This window comes from Dasypus novemcinctus, chromosome 4 (assembly GCF_030445035.2).
Source record: "Dasypus novemcinctus isolate mDasNov1 chromosome 4, mDasNov1.1.hap2, whole genome shotgun sequence".
NCBI classification, from domain to species: domain Eukaryota; kingdom Metazoa; phylum Chordata; class Mammalia; order Cingulata; family Dasypodidae; genus Dasypus; species Dasypus novemcinctus.
The window spans coordinates 4,844,580-4,866,020 of NC_080676.1; the positions used below are offsets into that span (position 1 = coordinate 4,844,580).

General features: G+C 39.9%; 1 protein-coding gene across 7 annotated transcripts in view; it reads left to right on the forward strand.

The window, feature by feature from the left end:
* The window catches only part of PPP2R3A (protein phosphatase 2 regulatory subunit B''alpha), a 250,517-nt gene that overhangs the window by 110,903 nt on the left and 118,173 nt on the right, over positions 1-21,441 (forward strand). For all 7 annotated transcript variants that reach the window (XM_058294990.1, XM_058294994.1, XM_058294992.2 and 4 more), the window contains 2 exons: positions 3,756-3,858; positions 18,904-18,978. In XM_058294990.1, the coding sequence (XP_058150973.1) occupies positions 3,756-3,858; positions 18,904-18,978 (178 nt within the window). The remainder of the gene's footprint in view (positions 1-3,755; positions 3,859-18,903; positions 18,979-21,441) is intronic.

A 21,441-nucleotide genomic window follows, 5' to 3' on the forward strand; every position in this document is an offset into this window, starting at 1 on the left:
TCTAAGTATGATGATTTGAGTTGCCACACTAATCATAGAGAAGACATTGATTTTTATAATTTTTTACAAATTGCACCTTTGCATAAAGCAACTCGGGCTCAAATATAGTCTTATTAAAAACTTAAAATTACAAAAGATAATTGGTAAATAGTGATATAGACTTAAATCATTTGGGCATATACATACAGTCTGTTTGCTTTTATGAAGGGTATTTATTTGGGGTAAAAGCTTACAGTTTCAAGGCCCTAAAAAGTCCAACTCACGGTAACATAAGAGGTATTTCTCACCAAAGTCAGCCGCCACGTGCTGAAGCAAGATGGCCGGTGATCTCTGCCTGGTCTGTCCTTCCTTCCTTCCTCTTAAGGCTCTGTGGGGCCATCCAGCTTCTTCTGATCTCAGCTGTAGGCTGGCACTGGGGTTAACTCTCAGGGTTTCCTATATCAGTTTCTGGCAAGGTTTGTTTCTTTCCAGGGTTTATCAGCTGCTCAGTTGCTAATCTGCAAACTATCAGGCGAATAGCCCATTTCTCTTCCTGGGCCTTTAAATGTTTGAGCTTTCTCCTTTCTGTCACATGATAGGACCAAAATGACCAAGTTCTCTCCTCTTCCATGTGTCTTCTTGAGTGAGTATCCATTTATATCAGCCCACCAAGGAGGCAGGGACTCAACCCTGAGATACGCCCTACTAACGTGGTCAAATCAAAGCCCTAACTTTTATCAAGTAAACTTAAAACCTTTGAATTTAATACAGTCAAAGGGTATCATAGCCAGAGGAACAGAGCATTTTACAAATATAATTTTTTTGGGGATTCATAAATAATACCTAACTGCCAGAATACACATGCTACTTACTCCAATAAGTTCTATACAATCCTAAATAATAAAGACAAATACAATAATAAGTTCTACATAATCCTAAATAATAAAGACAAATAAAGGAAAGTAATTTTCCTCTTGTAAGAATGCTCATGGGTTGGAGGCTTTAGTGCCTCTCCTTCAGGTGGTATATGAACCCCTTCCTCTTCTACTCTCCCTCCTTTTCCTGCTTTACTGTTCATTCCATGTCATGTCCATGACATCTGGCTTTTTTTTCAGCCTGGACATTTTTAGGGAAAAACGTTGCTCGATAGCTTTTTTTTGTTTGAGTTCCTAGAATACCAGCTTTTTGGTATAGTTCCTCGCAAATGGAACCAGTTGAATATTGCTTCAACTTTATTATGCTTTATTTTTAAAAGCTTTTCACATCAACATGCCATTTGTCCATTAACAAAACAATACTTTGTCTTACAAGCTCTGGAAGATACCAGTTTAGAAAAGCTATGTTTAATCTCTTTCTTCAACTTTCATGACTTTTATCTTCTCCTGCCATGTGGAGTTTACCAACCAATAGCATTGACTAATAGTTTAATTCACTTTTTCGTTCTACTTCATGCTTTGCTTATGATGGCAAAAGGTCACCCCTGATTCAACTTTTTCTTCTCAGAATATCTCTCATCTGTCATATCTATGCTGTTTCTATTAAGTAGTGCAGTCCTTTTTTAAAGAAATAGTGCTTCTTTCCAAAGACCTCACTGCCCTTTTGTGATCATCCACCCATTTTTAATCCTAAGAGGTGATTCCCATCAGCATCTATTGCAGTGATCTTTTCCTGAAATGTGTATTTATTTAGCTTTGAGAGCTGTGAGCATGTTGAAGAATAAGGAGACCTAAAATAAAGAATATGTCTATAGCTTTAATAATTACAAATAAAGTCAATTAAGTATACATTTGTTAGATCACATTTTCTGAGAGTCTTATATATGTTACTGTACTAGATGTTAAAGAAAAAAAAAGAGCTATAACTTATCCACTCTTTAGGTGCTAGAAAAATTAAAGGTAGCTAACAGTAAAATGGTTTATATGATACGTATAAATAGTACAAATATCAGTAAAGGATAGAGTTGTCAGGGCGGGCTTCTTGAAAGAGGTGGATTATTACCTGGGCCTTAAAGAACAGGCAGCATTAAGATAAGCAGAAATGGGGTGGTATTCTAGGAGAGTAGAATAGCATGAGAATGGTACAGAGGCAAAACTACATCTGGCACATTTACAGAAGAGTGGGTTGGGCCAGCTGCTTAGGTTCATTTAGCAAAGTACAGAGCTAGGTAGGTCCAGCCTACTGACAGAGGAACCCAGCTTAGGCACTTAGACTTAATCATTTTAGTGGTAGAGAAGTCCAGAACATTTTTGAGTAAAGGAATTATAAAAATTAAAGTATGTTATATAATGATGAATTGTCTATGATGTAAAATTGGAGAGTGCTGAAACTGGTTAGGGACCTTCTGCTCTTCCAGTAGTCTCAGCACATAGTAAGACCCTGGACTCAGTGGTACAGTGGAAATGGAAAGGAAGGAACAACTGTCTAAAGCATTCTGAGGAAAAATACCTCAGGACTCTAGTATCCTCATTCTGGATTCCAGGCACCTAGAGAACCAAGCAAGAAACCTGGGATTTGTCGTGGCCTTCCCTCTTAGTTCCACCCCCACACCTATTAACTACTATATCCTTTAATTTCTACCAGATTTCCTCCTTTCACTCTGTCCCCCACTGCCAGTATCCATATTACCCAGATTAGTGCCAGTTGCCTAAACATTTCCCTACCCCCAGCCTTTCCCCTGTCAGTCCAGTCTCTACTATACTATCACATCATGTCAGTCCTAGTTAAAATTCTTCTGTGAGGTAAGCTAAAGGCCAAGCTTCTTGACCTGATGTAAGAGGACCTCTGGGATCTCATTCCAGCATATTTATGTCCCCTTTTCTTACCACCCCAACATTTCAAACTCTTGTCAGTCTCAACACATAGTTGCCAGCTCTCCAACACTAGACATTTGCAGGGCTTTACCCACAATGGTTTACTTCCATGAGTTTACGCATCGTATTTAGTTCCTATTAGTAAGACTGTACAATATTTGTCCTTTTGTGTTTGGCTTATTTCACTCAACATAATATCCTCACATTTCATCCATGTTGTTACATGCATCCCGATATCATTTCATCATAAAGCTGAATAGTGTTCCTTTTGTATGTGTATATAATACCACATTTTGTTTACCCATTTGTTGGTTGATGGACACTTGGTCTGTTTCCATATTTTAGCAATAGGATGCTATGAATAATGCTGCTATGAACATTGGTGTGCAAATGCAGTTTGCATCCTTGCTTTTCGTTATTCTGAATGTATTCCTAGTAATGGGGTTATTAACTTGTTTCTTTAAAGTCTAATTTCAAACCCCCCTGTCAGGTTGGCCCTGAATACATCTGCCAGTGTGGGCTAACAGAAGTTATGTCTTCTGTGGTACATAGTGGTCACCTGATGTGTTCTTTCCTAGCTAGTTGGTAGCTCTGAAGTTCTGGTTCCAGATGTCCTGTGCTGAACATGAATGAACATTCTCCCCTAAGTATATTTTGATAACACATATTTAACCTGCATTAGTCCAGTCATCACTGTCATCTCAGCCCCAGAGGCATTCTACAAAAACAGATATACCATAGTGTTATTAAGCTTTTATTAGGATGTTCCTTTGACCAAATCAAGAGCATGGGAAAATTCCCCACCCCCCACCCCCCCCATTTTTTTTTTTTTAATTCCCTTTTTTTAATCACTGAGAAGAGAGTACTTGATTTTTTATCTAAATGACTTCCAGGTCACCAACTATTAATGTTCAGTCATTGTTTATCACAGTAGCCAGTCTTCCTAAGAAGTTGTTTCTTTTATAGGTTGCTGAATAACCACCATGATGATGCCTCTAAATTCATCTATCTTTTAGCCAAGCCCAGCTGCAGCTCTCTAGAACAGGAGGATTTCATCCCTTTACTTCAGGTAATTTTCATTTCCTTTTAAAAATAGTTCTATTTTTGGAATTTTAGAGGTTTTTAAAATTTTGCAGCTAAGAGTGATGTCAGACTACACAAATCTAGAGGTCAGATTTCTAGAAGCATGGTTTCCAAACTTGTTTTACCAGCAAAATCCATTTATTAAATGAAATGTGACACAGAAGCCATAGAAACAGATAGAACTGGGATACTCCCACTGAAGCAGAGGAGAGAGGCCATTCAACCCTCCCCCTTGCCCACCCACAGCAATCACTGAGGCACCTTCTGAAACATTAGGATTCAGAATTTTAATTTGAAAAATGCTGTCTTAGAACATAACTGAGAACCTGGTAGAAAGCAAGAAAAAGCAGTGGAACAACCAGACCCACTCTAAACCCTGGGTTTTAAACTTGGTGCCTCTTGACTCTTAATTTAAGACAGTTCTAAAATGCTTCAGTTTTTTAATTCTTCAGCCCAAAGTATATCTGAACCAAAAACTAGAATAAGAAGAAAGGAAAGAGGATAACTAAAATCAAGTACACTGAGATCTGCAAGGACAGTTGCTACCAGACTAAAAAGGTAGTTGGGGCAGGGGGGACAATTTTTTTTTAAAAAAGGAAACAAAAATTCTAAAAACATTCCGGTCTAGGGGTAATTTAGGATAATAGTGCATATAGTCCCCTATACTCAGTACTCCCCAGTCCCTTTATCAGACTTTAGCTGAGATCATTAAATTTATATGAGACTTTCCCTTGAGCATGCCCACACGCCTGTCTCAGGTGTATACTTTTTCTTTCACTTTACAATAAACTCTTTACTTGATTGCTTAAAAAATTTTTTTTGTTAGTAGCATAGATTCTTTATGTGTACTTATCCAGAAAACTGACTTATGTGAAACAGCTTTCACTGAGGGAGCCAAATAAATGAAATACCACTGTATTTCTCATTTTTCCTTTTCTATTTGTGAAACTTTAAACTCTATATGTTTAAATATGAATGGACAATGAGGCATAAGAAAGCCATAATCACAAAAGGAAAACATCAAGGTAAAGAAACAGAAACACAGGCCCAGAAGAAAGAAAACTAATTTGGGAAACAGAAGAGATGAGAATTTTTAAAAATATAAAAAACACACAATTACATATACTGGGAATAAATAAATGATTGAGTAAATTGATAAATGGGCAAGAGAGACAAATGGTCTAAGAAGAATTCCAAATAATTTATGTAGGTGCTCCACCCTCAAGCAGTGGAGCGTAACTCCCTCCTTCTGAAGTACAGACTACGTATAGTGACTTCCTTCCACAGAGTACAGTTTGGAAGGTGAGGGTATAAGGGAAGAATAACTTTAAAGTAGAAGAGAATGACAAATATTGCCTCAGCCAGGTGATCAGGGTCAGCATCAACAGTGGTAAGTACTGATAGTATATACCTTTGATATGATGTGATATAAATGGCACTTTATCTCTATGGTATTCCTCCCAAAACTTCATAACCCCAGTCTAATCAAGAGATCCTATTTACAATGAGTTCACACCTACAGGAATGGATTAAAATTAAGAATATGTTTTCCTGGGGTACATAACTCCAGACCACCACTGTCAGCCCTCTGGATCCCAAAAAGACATGTTTTTCCCATACAAAAAAATTCATTCTGTCACTGCATCCCAAAAGCCTTAAGCCATTTTAGAACAATGCTAAATCCAAAGTCTCATCAGAATCATGGATGGATGTGGTCTATCCTGGAGAAAAAATCCTCTGCCTGTGAACCTGTAATGCCGAGAAAAGTTACCTGCTTCCAATATACAGTGGTGGGACAGACATAATGTGAAGATTTCCATTCCAGAAGGGAGAAATTGGAAGGAGAACAAGTTACGTGTCCCAAACAAGTTCAAAACTCAGTAGGGCAATAGAGTTCAAGGTGTGAGAGTCATCTGTGGATAGGTGTTTGTTCTCAGGGCCTGATGGAATGGCAGTCCCATCCCTTCCAGGCACTTGGGAGTGGCCCCAATCACTGTGGTGAAGGCCTCACCCTCTCAGCATTGTGATAGGCCCTGTTAGTGCCAGAGCACAGGCCCCACCCTCTCCGAGCCTTGGATAGTGGCCTGGCTCTCCAGGAATGCCAGGACACAGGCCTGCCCCCTCCAAGCACAGGGGCAGATGTGCCCTTTCCACACATGGGTGGGCCTGCTGTCTTGGCCCAAGGATATCTTTTCAGTCCAGACCTTTGCTTGGTTCTTCCCTCCAAGTCTTTCTTTCTACAATTCATCCCTTCTCTGTCCCTGGCAGTCCAGACTGACAGGGTTTCCTCACACAAATTTTGCAAAATTCTTGTTAGCTTTGAGTGCAGTTCAAGGGAGTCCAAAGCATCAGATAAAAGAATTTCCCACAGATCCTTTCTGCATTTCCAATTCTGACTTCCACTGAAATGGGTGGCTGGATCCATGTTCAGTCACAACCTCTTTAGCAAAGAGTTGTTCAGTTAAACCCTCACTTGGAACCCTGTTCTCCAGGGACTTGCTTTCCAGAAGCCCAGAGAGATCCCTGACAGAGCCACTTCTGGTGCTAATCTCATCACACTATCTGGATATGTGGAGAATTTTTAAATCTTCAGTTGTTGGTTCCTTTGTGCTTAAGAGTTGAATTTCTCACTTATCCCTTTCCTCTCACATTTTCCTATAAGCTGGAAGGAGAAGCCAGGCTGTACCTTTCACACTTAGCTTGGAAATCTCAGCTGAATATCCAGGTTCAATTCTTACAATTTCCACAATTTTGCCAAGTTCTCTGCCACTTCATAACAAGGATCCCCTTTCTTCTAGTTTCCAATAACACATTCGTTATTTCTTTCTAAGGTCTCACTGGAAGTACCTTTAGCAAAATTCTAATCTTGATGAACCAAGTATTCTCTAAGACTTTCTCTATAGCTCTCTCATTTTTGAACCCTCACAATTCTTCCAACCTCTATCCATTACCCAATTCCAAAACTGTTTCCACATTTTTAGGTATTTGTCAGCAACGCTCAATTTTCTGGTACCAAAAACAGTTTTAGTTTCCTAGCTGCTAAAACAAATACTGTACAATGTGTTGGCTTAACTCCAGAAATTTATTGGCTCTCAGGTTCAGAAGCTATAGAAGGCTTGCTTCCTCCCAGGTTTGGTATCTTCCAGCTGGCTGGCACTCTTTGGGATCCTTGGCTTTTCCATCACATGGCAATGCCTTCTTTCTCCTCTGAGTTCCATTGACTTCCAGCTTCTGACAGTTCCCCGTGGCTTCCCTCCATGTGACCTTCTCTGTAAGGACTCCAGGAATAGGTTTAAGACCATCCTGATGCACGTCATTAAAAGATCCTTTTTACAATGGTTTCTAGTTCCAAACCACCCACAACTGTCTCAATTTTTCTGTAAATCTAAAACTGTTTTTAAAAATTAAGTATTTTTAATATAACTAATTCTTATATTCAGAAAGAGTATGTAAATTGAGTCATAAACAAGAATAGAATATAAAAACTGAAAGGAAATAAATTTGAAAATGAAGATGAAATAGATAATTTCCTAGGAAAATGCATATAACTGAAATTGACTGCTGTTGACTTAGAAAGCTTAAGTAGACTAATTTCCCCTAGAATAGAGAAATGTATTAAGAATTTTCCCCACAAAAAAAGCAGCAGGCCCAGATGATTTAATAGAGGAATTCTACCAAACCTTCGAATACCACATAGACCTAATACTCCGTAAATTATTCTGCAGCATTGAAAAGGAAGGAAAATTAGTTAACTCCTTTTATGAAGCAAGCATGACACTGATAACTAAACCACATAAGGACAGTACAAAGAAAGAAAACTGTATATGAATATAATACATGATTAGTGATAAAAAGTAATAAATATTACCAAACAGAATCCAGCACCACATAAAGAAAAGACTACATCATGGTCCAGTCGGATTTATTCCTGGAAGTCAATTTTGGTTCAATATTAGGTATTTCATTAATATCTTATTAATATATCAATCAATATGTATAAGAAAAAAGATGATTGGCTCTGTAGATGCTGAAAAGACTTTTGACAGAATTTAACACCTATTCATAAAAAGCACTCAAGAAAATAGAAGGTATTAGGGATACTCCCTTAACATGATGAAATATATATATATCTTAGTACTAAAGCCAGTATCTTTTTTTTTTTTAAGATTTATTTTATTTATTTCTCTCCCTTTTTCCCCCACCTCCATTGTCGGCTCTCTGTGTCCATTCGCTGTGTGCATTCTTGTCAGTGGCACCAGAAATCTGTGTCTCTTTTTGTTGTTGTTGTTGCGTCAGCTCTCTGTGTGGGCGGCGCCACTCCTGGGCAGGCTGCGTTTTTTTTGTGTGGGGCAGCTCTCCTTGTGGGGGCGCACTTCTTGCACATGGGGCTCCCCTACACGGGGGACACCCCTGCGTGGCACGGCACTCCTTGCACACATCAGCACTGCACGTGGGCCAGCTCACTGCATGGGCCAGGAGGCCCTGGGTTTGAACCCTGGACCTGCCATATGATAGGCAGATGCTCTTATCAGTTGAGCCAAATCTGCTTCCCTCCAGTATCTTATTTAATGGAAAGACAGTAGGGTCATTTCTACCAAGATCAGGAACAAAGCATGGATGCCCACTATCTCTGCTATGATTCAGCATTTTACTGGTGTTATTGTGCAAAAGAAAACAATTAGATGCATAAGAATGCATAACAATTAGATGCTTAAGAATGGGTTAAAGAAGTACAAATAACTATTTGCAAACGATGTGACTATAAACCTGGAAAAACCAAGAGAATTAATGATAAAACCAACTCAAACAATAAATTAATATACAAAAATCAATAGAGGAAAGTAGGAGTGGCTCAGGCAACTGGACTCCTGCCTCCCACATGAGAGGTTGCAGTTCTGATGCTGGTGCCTCCTAAAGAAAACAGCAAGCTGATGCAACAGGCAGGCATGGAGAGTGATGGAACAAGAGATGCGGGGAGGAAAAAACTTGAGGGACTCAACAAAGCAGGGAGCAGGGGTAGCTCAAGGAATTAGATGCCTCCCTCCCACATCAGAGGTCCTGGGTTCAGCTCCCAGTACCTCTTAAAGAAACAAGGAAGATGAATAGACACAGCAAGTGAAAAACAACAAGGGAGTGGGGAGATATAAATAAATAAACAATAATTTAAAAAAAAACAAAAGGGGAGCAGGTGTTGTTCAGTTGGTTGAGTGCCTGCTTCCCATGTACAAGGTCCCGGGTTCAATCCCCAGTGCCTCCTTTAAAAAAAAAACAAAAAACAAGAAACAATAATCTCCCACCTGACCGAGATGGAATAACTGCAACAGGACTTACCCTTCCACTGGAAACAAGTATCACCAGACTAGAATTATAAAACAATGGTTTTCAAGATGCTGAACATCAAGCAAGAAGGAACAGTAGTTATTGAGAGACAGAAGACAAATGGAGTAGGCCTTATCATTGTCCCAGCTTACTGCCATGAGAGAGTTTCCAAGGCAGAGCCCATAAGTCTCCATGAGTTTAGGAAGAGTTGAGAGTCCAGGAGGACCAAGGTGACCAGTATTCTCAGGGCAGAGTACCAGAGAGGAGAGAACTACAGAGAGAAAGGGAAAAAAACAAAACAGCGGAGATCAGCAGAGCATGCACCACAAGTATTTAGCAGAGTACCAATCAGCAAATGTATGTGAAGAGGCTAACCAAAGCTAAGAGCCAACCAAAAAGATTAGAGGGGACAGTGCTTTTGGGTTGCACAGTACCAGGAATTGTTTCTGTCCCTCCAGCCAGACTGGAAAACCTCATAATTCATGGGATATTGAAGGGAATAATCATAAGAGCCTTGCCTCAGTATTGGGAAATAATTAGTCCTAGAGTAAACACTATTCTGATCCTGCCTAATAAATCTAAAGAAAATAAGATCTGAAATGATAATAGGGTTTCAAAGTAACTTAACAGTATTCCAGAACAAAGTTCAAGAATATTTGTAAGAATGCAAAAATATCAATGACCCAGCAAGGTAAAATTCAGTGTCTGGCATAACTAGGCATGCAAAGAAGCAGAAAAATATAATTGATGAGGAGGAACATCAGTAAATGGAAACTGACCCAGAACTGGCACAAATGTTAGAGCTCACGGACATTAAAACATGTATTGTAGGGGAAGTGGACTTGGCCCAGTGGTTAGGGCGTCTGCCTACCACGTGGGAGGTCCGCAGTTCAAACCCCGGGCCTCCTTGACCCATGTGGAGCTGGCCCATGCACAGTGCTGATGCGCGCAAGGAGTGCCCTGCCACGCAGGGGTGTCCCCCGCATAGGGGAGCCCCACGTGCAAGGAGTGCGCCCTGTAAGGAGAGCCACCCAGTGCAAAAGAAAGTGCAGCCTGCCTGGGAATGGCGCTGCACACACACAGAGCTGACACAGCACGATGGCGCAACAAAAAAAAACACAGATTCTCATTACGCTGACAACAACAGAAGCGGACAAAGAAGAACACACAACCAGTAGACACAGAGAACAGACAACTGGGGTGGGGCGGTGGGGAAGGGGAGAGAAATAAATAAAAATAAATTTTAAAAAAACATGTATTGTAACTGAATTCTAGATGATCAAAAGTTAAGTAGAGACATGGGAAAGATATATATGTTATATTTATGACTCAGTCTTCTAGAAATGAAAACTATGATGTCTGAGATGAAAAATATACCAGATTAGATTAATAGCAGGTTAAACATTGCAAAAGAAATGATTAGTAAACTTGAAGACATGGCAATAGAAACTATCCAGAATGAGACACAAAGACATAAAAAAAAAAGGATTAAAGAAAAATGAAAAGAGGATCAGGAGCTGTAGGACAACTTTAGGCAACTTAACAGAAGTGTAAACATAAGGGGGTGGAGAGAAAAAATATTTGAAAAGATAATGGCCCCAAATTTTGTATACAAAAATTATAAACCCACAGAGGATGCGCAACAAGTCCAAAGCACAAGAAATATGAAGAAAACTACTCCAAGGCATATCATAATTAAATTGCTTTAAAATAGTGATTAAAAAAAATTAAAAGCAGCCAGGGAAAATAGTCATGTACAGTGGAACAAAGATAAAGATAACAGTAGATATCATGTTGAAAACACTTCAGGCCAGAAGACAATGGAGCAACATCTGTTGCTGAAAGAAAAGAATTGTCAACTTAGAATTCTCTAACCAATGAAAATATCTTCCATTAAAAGTGTGCTATAAGAATTGTATTTTAAAAAGTTGTTTAGGCAGGAGAAAAGTGATACCAGCTGGAAATAGGAATCTACTTCAGGAATGTAGAGTTCCTGAAATAGTGACTATATGGATAAAGATATATGTTTTTTTCTTATTTAAATCACTCTAGAAGACAATTCACTGTTTAAACAAAACTATCAACATTGCATTATGTTTATAATATATGCTTAAGTATAATTTATGACAACAATAACAAAGGCTGGAAGAAGAGAAATACAAGTATACTATTAATAAGGTTCTTTATAATCCATGAAGTGGTATAATATCACTTGAAAGTAGGTTGTGGTAAGTTAAAGATGTATACTATTAACTCTAAAGCAACCACCAAAAGGAGGAGGAGTTATATCCAGCAAGCCAAAAAGAAAAATATGGTGAAATCATAAACGGTGCTTCTCAGAAGGAGGCAGGAAAAGGGGAGAAAACAGGGGAGCAAAGAACAGGTGGGACAAGTGGAAAAATAATAGACTTAAACCTAACCACATAATATTCATATAAATGTAAATGGTGTAAATACCCCAAAAGGAAGACTGTCAGATTAGATGAAAAAGCAAGATCCAAGCTTATGCTACCTAGAAGAAATGCACTTTAATTATAAACCAAAAATTGGTTAAAAGTGAAAGGAGATTATATTGCTTCTTGGCCTTTTGGCTTACATCAAGTATAAAAGTACAAAGAAATACATAGCATGCTAACATTAATTGAAAGAAAGCTGGGGTGGTTATATTAATGTCAGACAAAGTAGTTTCAATGCAAAGAATATCAGAATAAAGTCAATATAATGATAAAGGGATTGATTCATCAAGAGGACATAACACTTCTACATGTTTATGTACCTAATAACAGACCTTGAAAGTAGATGAAACAATCTGAAAGAACTGCAAAGATAAATGAACAAATCCCTAATTGTAGATTTCCATATGCTGCTCTCAATAATGAATACAACAAGTACAGAGAAAACTTATTAAGGATATAAAACACTTGAACACCACCAACCATTCTGATCTGACATTTATATTACACTTCACCCAACAAAAGCAGTATACATATTCCTTTTACATGGACACAGAATATTTACCAAAATAGACCATATTCTGAGCCATAAAATAAATCTCAATGAATTTAAAAATATTCAACTCATATAAAGTATGTTTTCAATAAGCTATTTTATGGTGTTTGTTAATTCTGAAGTTCATATAAAAAAAAAGTACACAGGAATATGCAGGAAACAATGAGGGGGTGGGAAACTTGTATCCTACCAGGCATTAAAACATACTGCAAATGGAAACAGATGTGGCTCAAGTGACAGGGCTTCCGCCTACCATGTGGGAGGACCCGGGTTTGATCCCTGGGGCCTCCTGGTGAAAAAAAGAAGAGAAAATGTGCTGTGCGGTGAGCCGAGTACCTGTGTGGTGAGCCAAGTGCCTGCCCAAGTGCCTGGATGGCAAGCCAGTGCCCACATGGTGAGCTGAGTGCCCACACGGTGAGCCAGTGCCCATGCAAGTGAGTCACACAGTAAGTTGATGACACAGCAAAAGAGAGATGAAGGGGAGAGTCAAGGTGAAGCAGAAACCAGACACTAAGGCGACACAGCTGACAGGGAACCTCTCTCCACATCAGACGTCCCCAGGATCGAATCCCAGTGAATCCTAAGAGGAGAAAAAATGAGAAGACAAAAAGAAATAAATACAGAAGATCACACAGTGAATGAACACAGACAGCAAAAACAGCAGGGAACAGGGAGAGGGAGGGAGGGGAAAGAGGAAATAAATAAATAAATCTTTAAGGAAAAACAACCTACTGATATTCTACTATGGAACTATTGTGATTAGTAATGGAAGAAATTGTAGCATTGATGTAGAGAAAGTGGCCATGGTAGCTGCTCAGGGTAGGGAGAGGGAAAGAAGAGATATGACGTGGGGTCATTTTCAGGACTTCGAGTTGTCCTGGGTGGTACTGCAGGGGCAGATGCTGAACATTTTATGTTCTGCCATGGCCCACTGGGTGAACTGGGGGAGAGTGTAAACTCCAGTGTAAACCAATATCCATGCGCTGCAGCAGTGCTCCAAAATGTATTCACCAAATGCAATGAGTGTCCCACAATGATGAAAGAGGTTGTTGATGTGGGAGGATTGGGTGAGGGGGGTAGGGGGTATATGGGGACCTCTTACATTTTTTTAATGTAACATTTGAAAAAATAGAAAAATATATATATAATTTTTTAAAATGCTGCAAAGTCTGTAATTACAGTAGCATGACACTGACACATGACTAGACACATAGGCCAGATAAACAGAATAGAAAGTCCTGAAATAGGCCCAATTGCATTTGGAAATTTAGTATATGAGTAAAGTGGCATCTCAGATCACTGAGGCAAAGTTGGACTTTTTAATAAATGTTGGAAAAATGAGTTGTCATTTGGAAAAAGATAATTAAATTAATATCCATATTTCACACCATACAGAAGAATAAACTGCAATGAATTAGGGAGCTAAATGTATAAAATGAAACTATATAAGTACTAGAAGTAAAAAATGAGTAAATTCCTCTTTCTCTTGGTGTGAGAAAATGATAACTAAAAGTCCAGACACAATAAAGGAGAAGATTGATAGATTTAGCTGTATAAATTATTTTTAACAGTCATGGCAGAAATCACCATGGACAAAGGCAAAAGGCAATGACAAACTTAGGAGCAAATATTTGCAACATGTACCACAAGCAAAAGGGCTGATATCCTTAATATTTGAAGAACAACTAAAAATCAGGAGACAAAGAACCAAAACCCATTAGAATAAATAGGTAAAATTCATGAACAAAATATATAAAAATGACCCTCAGACATATGAAAGCCTCTGGTTATTAAGCTTACTCATAATCAGAGAATTGCAGATTGAAGCAACCCTGAGATACTGTTTCTCACCTGTCAGACTGGCAAAAATTAAAAAGTATGAAAACAGGGAAGCAGATGTGGCTCAAGTGATAGAGCTTCTGCCTACCATATGGGATGACCTCAGTTCAATCCCTGGGACCTCCTGGTGAAAAAGAAGAAGAGAAAGTACGCCTGTGTGGCGAGCCAGCGCCCACATGAGCGCCTGCATGGTGAGCTCAAGTGCCCACATGGTGAGCGCAAGTGCTCACGCGGTGATCCAGTGCCCCGTGCAAGTGAGTCAAGCAGCAAAATGATGATGCAATAAAAGAGAAACAAGGGGAGAGACAAGGTGAAGTGCAGCAGAAACCAGGAACTGAGGTGGCCAATTGACAGGGAACCTCTCTGCACATCAGGAGTTTCCAGGATCAAATCCTGGTTAATCCTAGAGGAAAAAAAGTGGGAAGAGAAGACAACACAGACAGCAAAAACAGCAGGACAGGAGGAGGGGAAAGGAGGAAAATAAATAAATATATATTTTTTTTAAGTATGAGAACATATTTTGTTGGCAAGAATGTGGGGGGAAAGGAACTCTCATACTTCTACAATCCTTCAAAAGGGAAATTTGGCTACACTTAACAGAACTACATATGCCCTTACTTTTTGACCCATCAATCCCACTTCTAAGAATCCATGCTGAAGATATACCTCTGTAACCGGATTCCTCTAGGTTCTTGGCTATGTTACTTAAAAGAATTTAAGAACATGCCAGTTTAGTTAGGCCAGTAGTTTATTAAGAAATGAGAGAAGAGAAAATAACAGATTACGGGTCCCAGGTATAATTGTGGGCTGGTCCAAGCAGAAAAAAGAGAGAGAAAGCTCCTGTGGTTTCTTTTTAAAGCATTAATTACTCCTCCCTTGTTAATGTTTGGGGGAGGAGTCCCAGCTGTTTGCAGTTTTGATTCGTTACCCCTCCCATCAATTCCTCCAGGGGGTTAATGATAAAGAACCTTGAGACTATCCAGGGCTTTTCCTTGATCCTGGATGTAATCCCGTTCCAAGGGGGGGATTCTTGCGAGGTTCTTCCAGCACCTTTTTTTTTTGGGGGGGGGGGGTTTGGTGTCTTTCCTTCAGGCAGGTTCCATGGCCACGTGTTTCATGACCATGGTTTTCTGCCAAGTCCCAGATTCGGCTTCTTATTCCCGAAACTAACCTGCCTTGCCTCCAATAATACAAGAAGTATACCTGCACCAGAATATTTATTGCAGCATTGGTAGCAGTTACAAACTATTGGAAAGAAATACCCATGTATAAAAAAAAATGTACATCCATGCAATGGAGTTCTATGCAGCTGTTTAAAAAAGTGAGAAATATCTTTATGAACTGATGGAGAGTGATTCCAGGATATACTGTTAAAACTGAAAAGAAATCAAAGTGCAAAAGAATATGTAGAGTATGCTACTCTTCATGAAAGAAAAGGATATAAGCAAATAGACATGTATCTGGTTATTTGTACAAAAGTTATACGGGAAAGAAAAACCCAAAACTGAAGAGATTGGTTCCTTACAGAGGGTGAGTGGGAAAGGGGTGTATCGGGAGTTGAACGGTAACCCCAAGAAAGATACGTTCTCTGTCCTAACCCCTGGAACCTGAAATGTAGCCTTATTTGGAAAAGGATCTTTGCAGTTAAGTTAAAGATCTCAAGATGAGATCATCCTGAATTATCTAAGTGGGCCGCACGTCCAATGACAAGAGAACTTGTAAGAGATGCACAGAGAGAAGGTGAGAAGGCCGTTTGAAGACATGCAGAGGTAGAGTTACACAGCCACAAGCCAAGGAGTGCCTGGACCCCAGCAGCTGGAGGAGGCACGGAATGGAGTCTCCCCTACGGCCACCAGAGCCTTCACCTTGATTTTGGGTTTCTGGCTTCTGGAACTATGAGGGAAACTTCTGTTGTTTTAATCCATCCAGTTTGTGCTAGTTTGTTGCAGTGTTCACAGAAAAGTAAGTCAGGGTTTAAAGAAGAAAATAGGAAAGGTGAGGATAAAAAGGAAGAGAATAGCACATCTCTGAGTATACCTTTTTGTATGGCTTTGTCTCCTAGAACCATAGTAATGTTTTATGTATTCTCCCTCCAGGAAATAAATAAGTTAAATCAACCAGGATAGACATGGGGAAACTCCAGGGCTTGGGCAGGGAAAATGCAACATAAGCCTGATCATCTTATGATACCAGAAATGAAGAAGTGCTCATAAAAGGAGGGGGACATGATAGGAAGACGCAGGAGCCAACCTGAAAGAGTTTCCAGTGGCCAAAGCTACAGCAGTTTGAGCAACAAAATAAATATTGATAATATTAGCTTATAACTCATAGAATAAGATAAATACATGCGAGTCTATACTGATAAAAAATTGAACAAATAGTTGGGGAAAGGAACAATTCTTTCTTATAGAAGAATTCCAATTAAAAACGTGGAAGGAATGAGGGAAACACAGAATCACCATTAGACAAACACCACAGCGTTAAGTATTGCAGGCAAGATCCACCTATGAATGCTAAAATCAGTGGGCAAAAGTTTGAGGAGAAGTAAGATATTGACATGTCTCAAAAAATCTCCCCGAAGAATATCAATTATAAAAGGAAAATAGGGAAGCGGATGAGGCTCAAGTGATTGGGCCTCCGCCTCCCATATGGGAGGACCCGGGTCCCATGCCTGGGGCCTCCTGGTGAAGGTGTGCCTGCACAGCAAGCCAGTGCCCGTGCAGTGAGCCAAGTGCCCGCGTGATGAGCTTTGTGCCCGCGCAGCAGCCCAAGTGCACATGCAAGTGAGTCACACAACAAGGTGATGACACAACAAAAGAGAGACAAAGGGAAGAGTCAAGATGAGGTGCAACAGAAACCAGGAAGTGAGGTGCCACAGCTGACAGGGAACCTCTCTCCACATCAGAGATCTCCAGGATTGAATCCTGGTGAATCCTAGAGGAGAAAAATGAGAAGACAAAAAGAAAAATAGATAAAGAAGATCACGCAGTGAATGGATACAGACAATACAGCAGGGCGGGGGGGCAGGAAAATGGTAATTTTATAGTAGAGGAGAACCCAGCAGCCACCCCCTTAACCAAGTGTGATCATGGTTAACATCACCAGGGAAGCAGATGTGGCTCAAGCAATTGCGCTCCTGCCTGCCACATGGGAGGTCCCTGGTTTGCTTCCCGATGCCTTCTAAAAGAAGATAGTGAGCTGGTGCAACAGGCAGGTGCAGCAAGCTGATGGAACAAGAGACACAAGAAGAAAAACATTATGAGAGACATAACAAAGCAGTGAGTGGAGGTTTCCAGTGCCTCCTAAAAAGGAAAAGCAAGACAGAGACCTGGTGCAGTGGGCTGGAGTGCCAAGCTGACAAAATGAAGCAACAAGAGACACAAGAAGAAAAATACAATGAGAGACACAACAAAGCAGTGAATGGAGGTGGCTTTAGTGATTAAGTACCTCCCTCCTATATCAGAGGTTCTGGATTCGGTTCCCAGTGCCTCTTTAAGAAACAAGGAAGACAACAGTCACAGCAAGTGCAAACAACAACGGGGGGGAGGAGAGAAAATAAATCTTGAAAAGAAAAACCTAATTAGAAGGAAGTTGATGTGGCTCAAGTGGTGAGCTCCTGCCTACCACTTGGGAGGTCCTGGGTTCAGTTTCCAGTGCCACTTAGGAAGGATGAACAGGACAGCGAGCTGATGCAACAGGCTGGAGTGGTGAGCTGACACAACAAGATGATGCAACAAGAGACACAAGGAGGAAAACAGAGACTCAATAAAGAAGGGAGTGGCTCAAGTGATTAAGCATTTCACTCTCACAAGGGAGGTCCCGGGTTCAGTTCCCCATGCCTTCTAAAAAGAATACGAGCACACAGCAAACCGACACAGCTAGGCGGTGAGGAGAAATAAAATACATCTTAAAAAATATACATAGGGAAGTGGGTGTGGCTCTACTGATAGAATGTCCACCTAAAATATGGGGGGTCCAGGGTTCTATACCCAAGCTCTCCTGACCCATGTGGTGAGTTGGCCCATGCTTAGTGCTGCCGCGTGCAAGGAGTGCCATGCCACGCAGGGGTGCCACCGCATAGGGGAGCCCCACGCACAAGGAGTGCACCCCACAAGGAGAGCCGCCCCGTGTGAAAAAAGCACAGCCCACCCAGGAGTGGTGCTGCAAACATGGAGAGCTGATGGAGAGCTGATGCAGCAAGATGACTCAACAAAAAAGATGCAGTTTCCCAGTGCCACCTGATAATACAAGCAGACGCAGAAGAACACACAGCAAATGAGTATAAAGAGCAGACAACGGGGGGGAGGGAGGGAAGGGGAGAGAAATAAAAAAATATAGATAGATAGATTCTAACTGTCTCAGTGACGGTAAAATAGGCAATAAAATCATAAATTAAAACAGATTTGGCAACACAATTATTTCGATGAAAACTATTGGGATTAGCTGGTTTGTACAACTTAACCTATACAAATTTCAAACTTCTTGGCTATACAGCTATTTAAAAATTTCTCCTAAGTCTCTAGGCTAAAGAAAGAGAATAATTCTAGTTGGGTTATGTCTACCATCCTTTCTGTGTGCGTTTTATGCAGCAATCCCTGTCTTGATGTGTCTTAGACATTTGATTCACAAATCACCAAATATAGATAAGTAAAAATTTTACTTTTTTATTGATGTGTGCTATATATGGAGAAAAGTACTTTTAATAAAATTTAAATTTAATAAAGTATTAAACTTCAAGTGCATTGTTCAATATTCTAAAATAGTAAATTTAATCAGCTGGCAATGTATTCTACAAGAAGGGGAAAACTCTGTAGGCATTATTTGGTATGTTTGTTAACTTAGTCTTGGTTTTGTACTTTTTCAGGATGTGGTGGATACACACCCTGGCCTTACGTTCTTGAAGGATGCTCCAGAATTCCACTCCCGGTACATAACCACGGTAGGTTGCATCACTCTTATTGTTTAAAAATAATCCTTTTTTATCACTGTTTGGTATCCAGACTTTCCAATCTTTGTGCAAAAGGTAACTTGGGCTATAATGATTATTTTAAGTGGAAGGAAGGTATAGTAGAACTGAATTATTTATATTCCTTTTCCATTTTATATATGCCCACTGCTTATGAGGTCTCTTGTATACAAAATTAAATTCATAAACTCATTCTGTCTGGTGTTATGAGGTATACATTATGCCAAGCTGTGAATATTAATGACGTTTAGCATTTCCAAATAAGAAAGAAAAGAATTTTCAACAACCTTTGCCAGAAAAAGTTGTATCTCTAGTACCTCACAGTTAAAACTGGAAACGGTAGTGGAAATAGGTTTCTCGAAACTAAAAAAAAAAAGGTAAGAATTTAAAATAACATGATCGCAATTCCCTATTTTGTGAGGTACTTTCCACTTCCTATTTCCATGTGCACAGCCTCTTTTGATCAGGCACAGGCAGGGCCTGAATTATGAATGAGAGCACACAGGCCTATGGAGCACAGTGCAGCCACATCATGCATTCTTTGCCCTTGCTCCCAGAATATCTTCAAAGGAATTCCAGAGGCAAGCCCCAGGGCACAGTCCAACCTCATAGTTACACACTCAGGTGAGACCACCCCTGCCTCCGGCTCCTCCAGCTACCTGCAGTCTCTTCTGAGGACGACCCTACTCCTAGTCCTAGGCTTCCTGTTTCCCTTATTGCTGTTGGCCATGGATGTGTAGGGTTCTCAGTAGGATACTACTGTTATTATTGCCTCACATAGGCTTTCTTCTGCCAGTGTAAAACTTTGTAACAGACTATCTGCATAATATGCCATCGTGTGCATAGACCACGGTTTGTTTATCCACTCATTGGTTAATGGACACCTGGGTTGTTTCCAACTTTTGGCATCATGAATGTCGCTGTGGACATCAGTGTGAAGATGTCTGTTTGTGTCACTGCTCTCAGTTCTTCTGGGTATATACCCCGTAGTGGTATTGCAGGGTCACGTAGCAAGTCTACATTCAACTTCTTTAGGAACTGCCAAACAGTCCTCCACAGTGGCTGCATTCCCACCAACAGTGAATAAGTGTTCCTGTCTCTCCATATCCTCTCCAACACTTGTAGTTCTCTGTCTTTTTAGTAGTGGCCATTCTGATAGGTATGAAATGATATCTCATTGTAGTTTTGATTTGCATTTCCCTAATCATTAGTGATGTTGAGCATTTCTTCATGTGTTTTTTTTTTTTGCCATTTGTATTTGTTCTTTGGACAAATGTCTATTCAAGTCTTTTGCCCATTTTTTAATTGGGTCATTTGTCTTTTTATTGTTGCGTTGTAACATCTAATATATCCTGTTTATTAAAACCTTATCAGATATGTGATTTCCAAATATTTTCTCCCATTGAGTTGGCTAACATCACCTGTATTAGTCAGCCAAAGGGATGCTGATGCAAAATACCAGAAATCTTTTGGACATTATAAAGGGTATTTATTTGGGGTAGGAGCTTACAGATACCAGGCCATAAAGCATAGGTTACTTTCCTCACCAAAGTCTCTTTCCATGTGTTGGAGCAAGATGGCTGCTAACGTCTGCCAGGGTTCAGGCTTCCTGGGTTCAGCTTCCCAGGTCTTATTTCTCTCCAGGCTCAGGGTTCCTCTCTTCCCAGGGCTTGCTTCTCTTTCCTCTGTGTGCTTATTTCCTGGGGCTCCAGCTTAAGAGTTTGGCATCAAACTCCAACATTAAAAAAGCCTCCAACTCTGTCTTTTGCCATGCCAACACCCTACTGTCATGGCCCAATCTAAGCCCTAATCATCATTTAAGCACGCGCAAGTACAGAACAGTTTACAAACATAAATCTGTTTTTTGAATTCATAACTATATCAAACTGGTACATCACCCTTTTGACAAAGTCCTGTGAGGTACAAAATGTTTAATTTTGAAGAGGACCCATTTATCTATTTTTTCTTTTGTTGCATGTGCTTTGGGTGTAAGGTCCAAGATACCATCCCCTATAACAAGGTCTTGAAAATGTTTCCCTACGTTTTTTCCTAGTAGTTTTATGGTCCTGGATTTTATATTTAGGTCTTTACTTCATTTTGAGTTGATTCTTGTATAGGGAGTGAGATAGGGGTCCTCTTTCATTCTTTTGGTTATCGATATCCAGTTGTCTCAGCCCCATTTGTTGAAGAGACTGTTTTGTCCCATTAACATTAACTTGGTAGGTTTGTCAAAAACCACTTGGCCATAGAGGTAAGGGTTTATTTCTGAGTTCTCAGTTCTATTCCACTGATTGATGTGTCTGTCTTTATACCAGTACTATGGTGTTTTGACCACTGTAGCTTTGTAATATGTTTCAAGGTCAGGCAGTGAAATTCCTCTCATATCACTCTTCTTTTTTAGAATACTGTTGGCTATTTGGGTGCACTTTCCCTTCC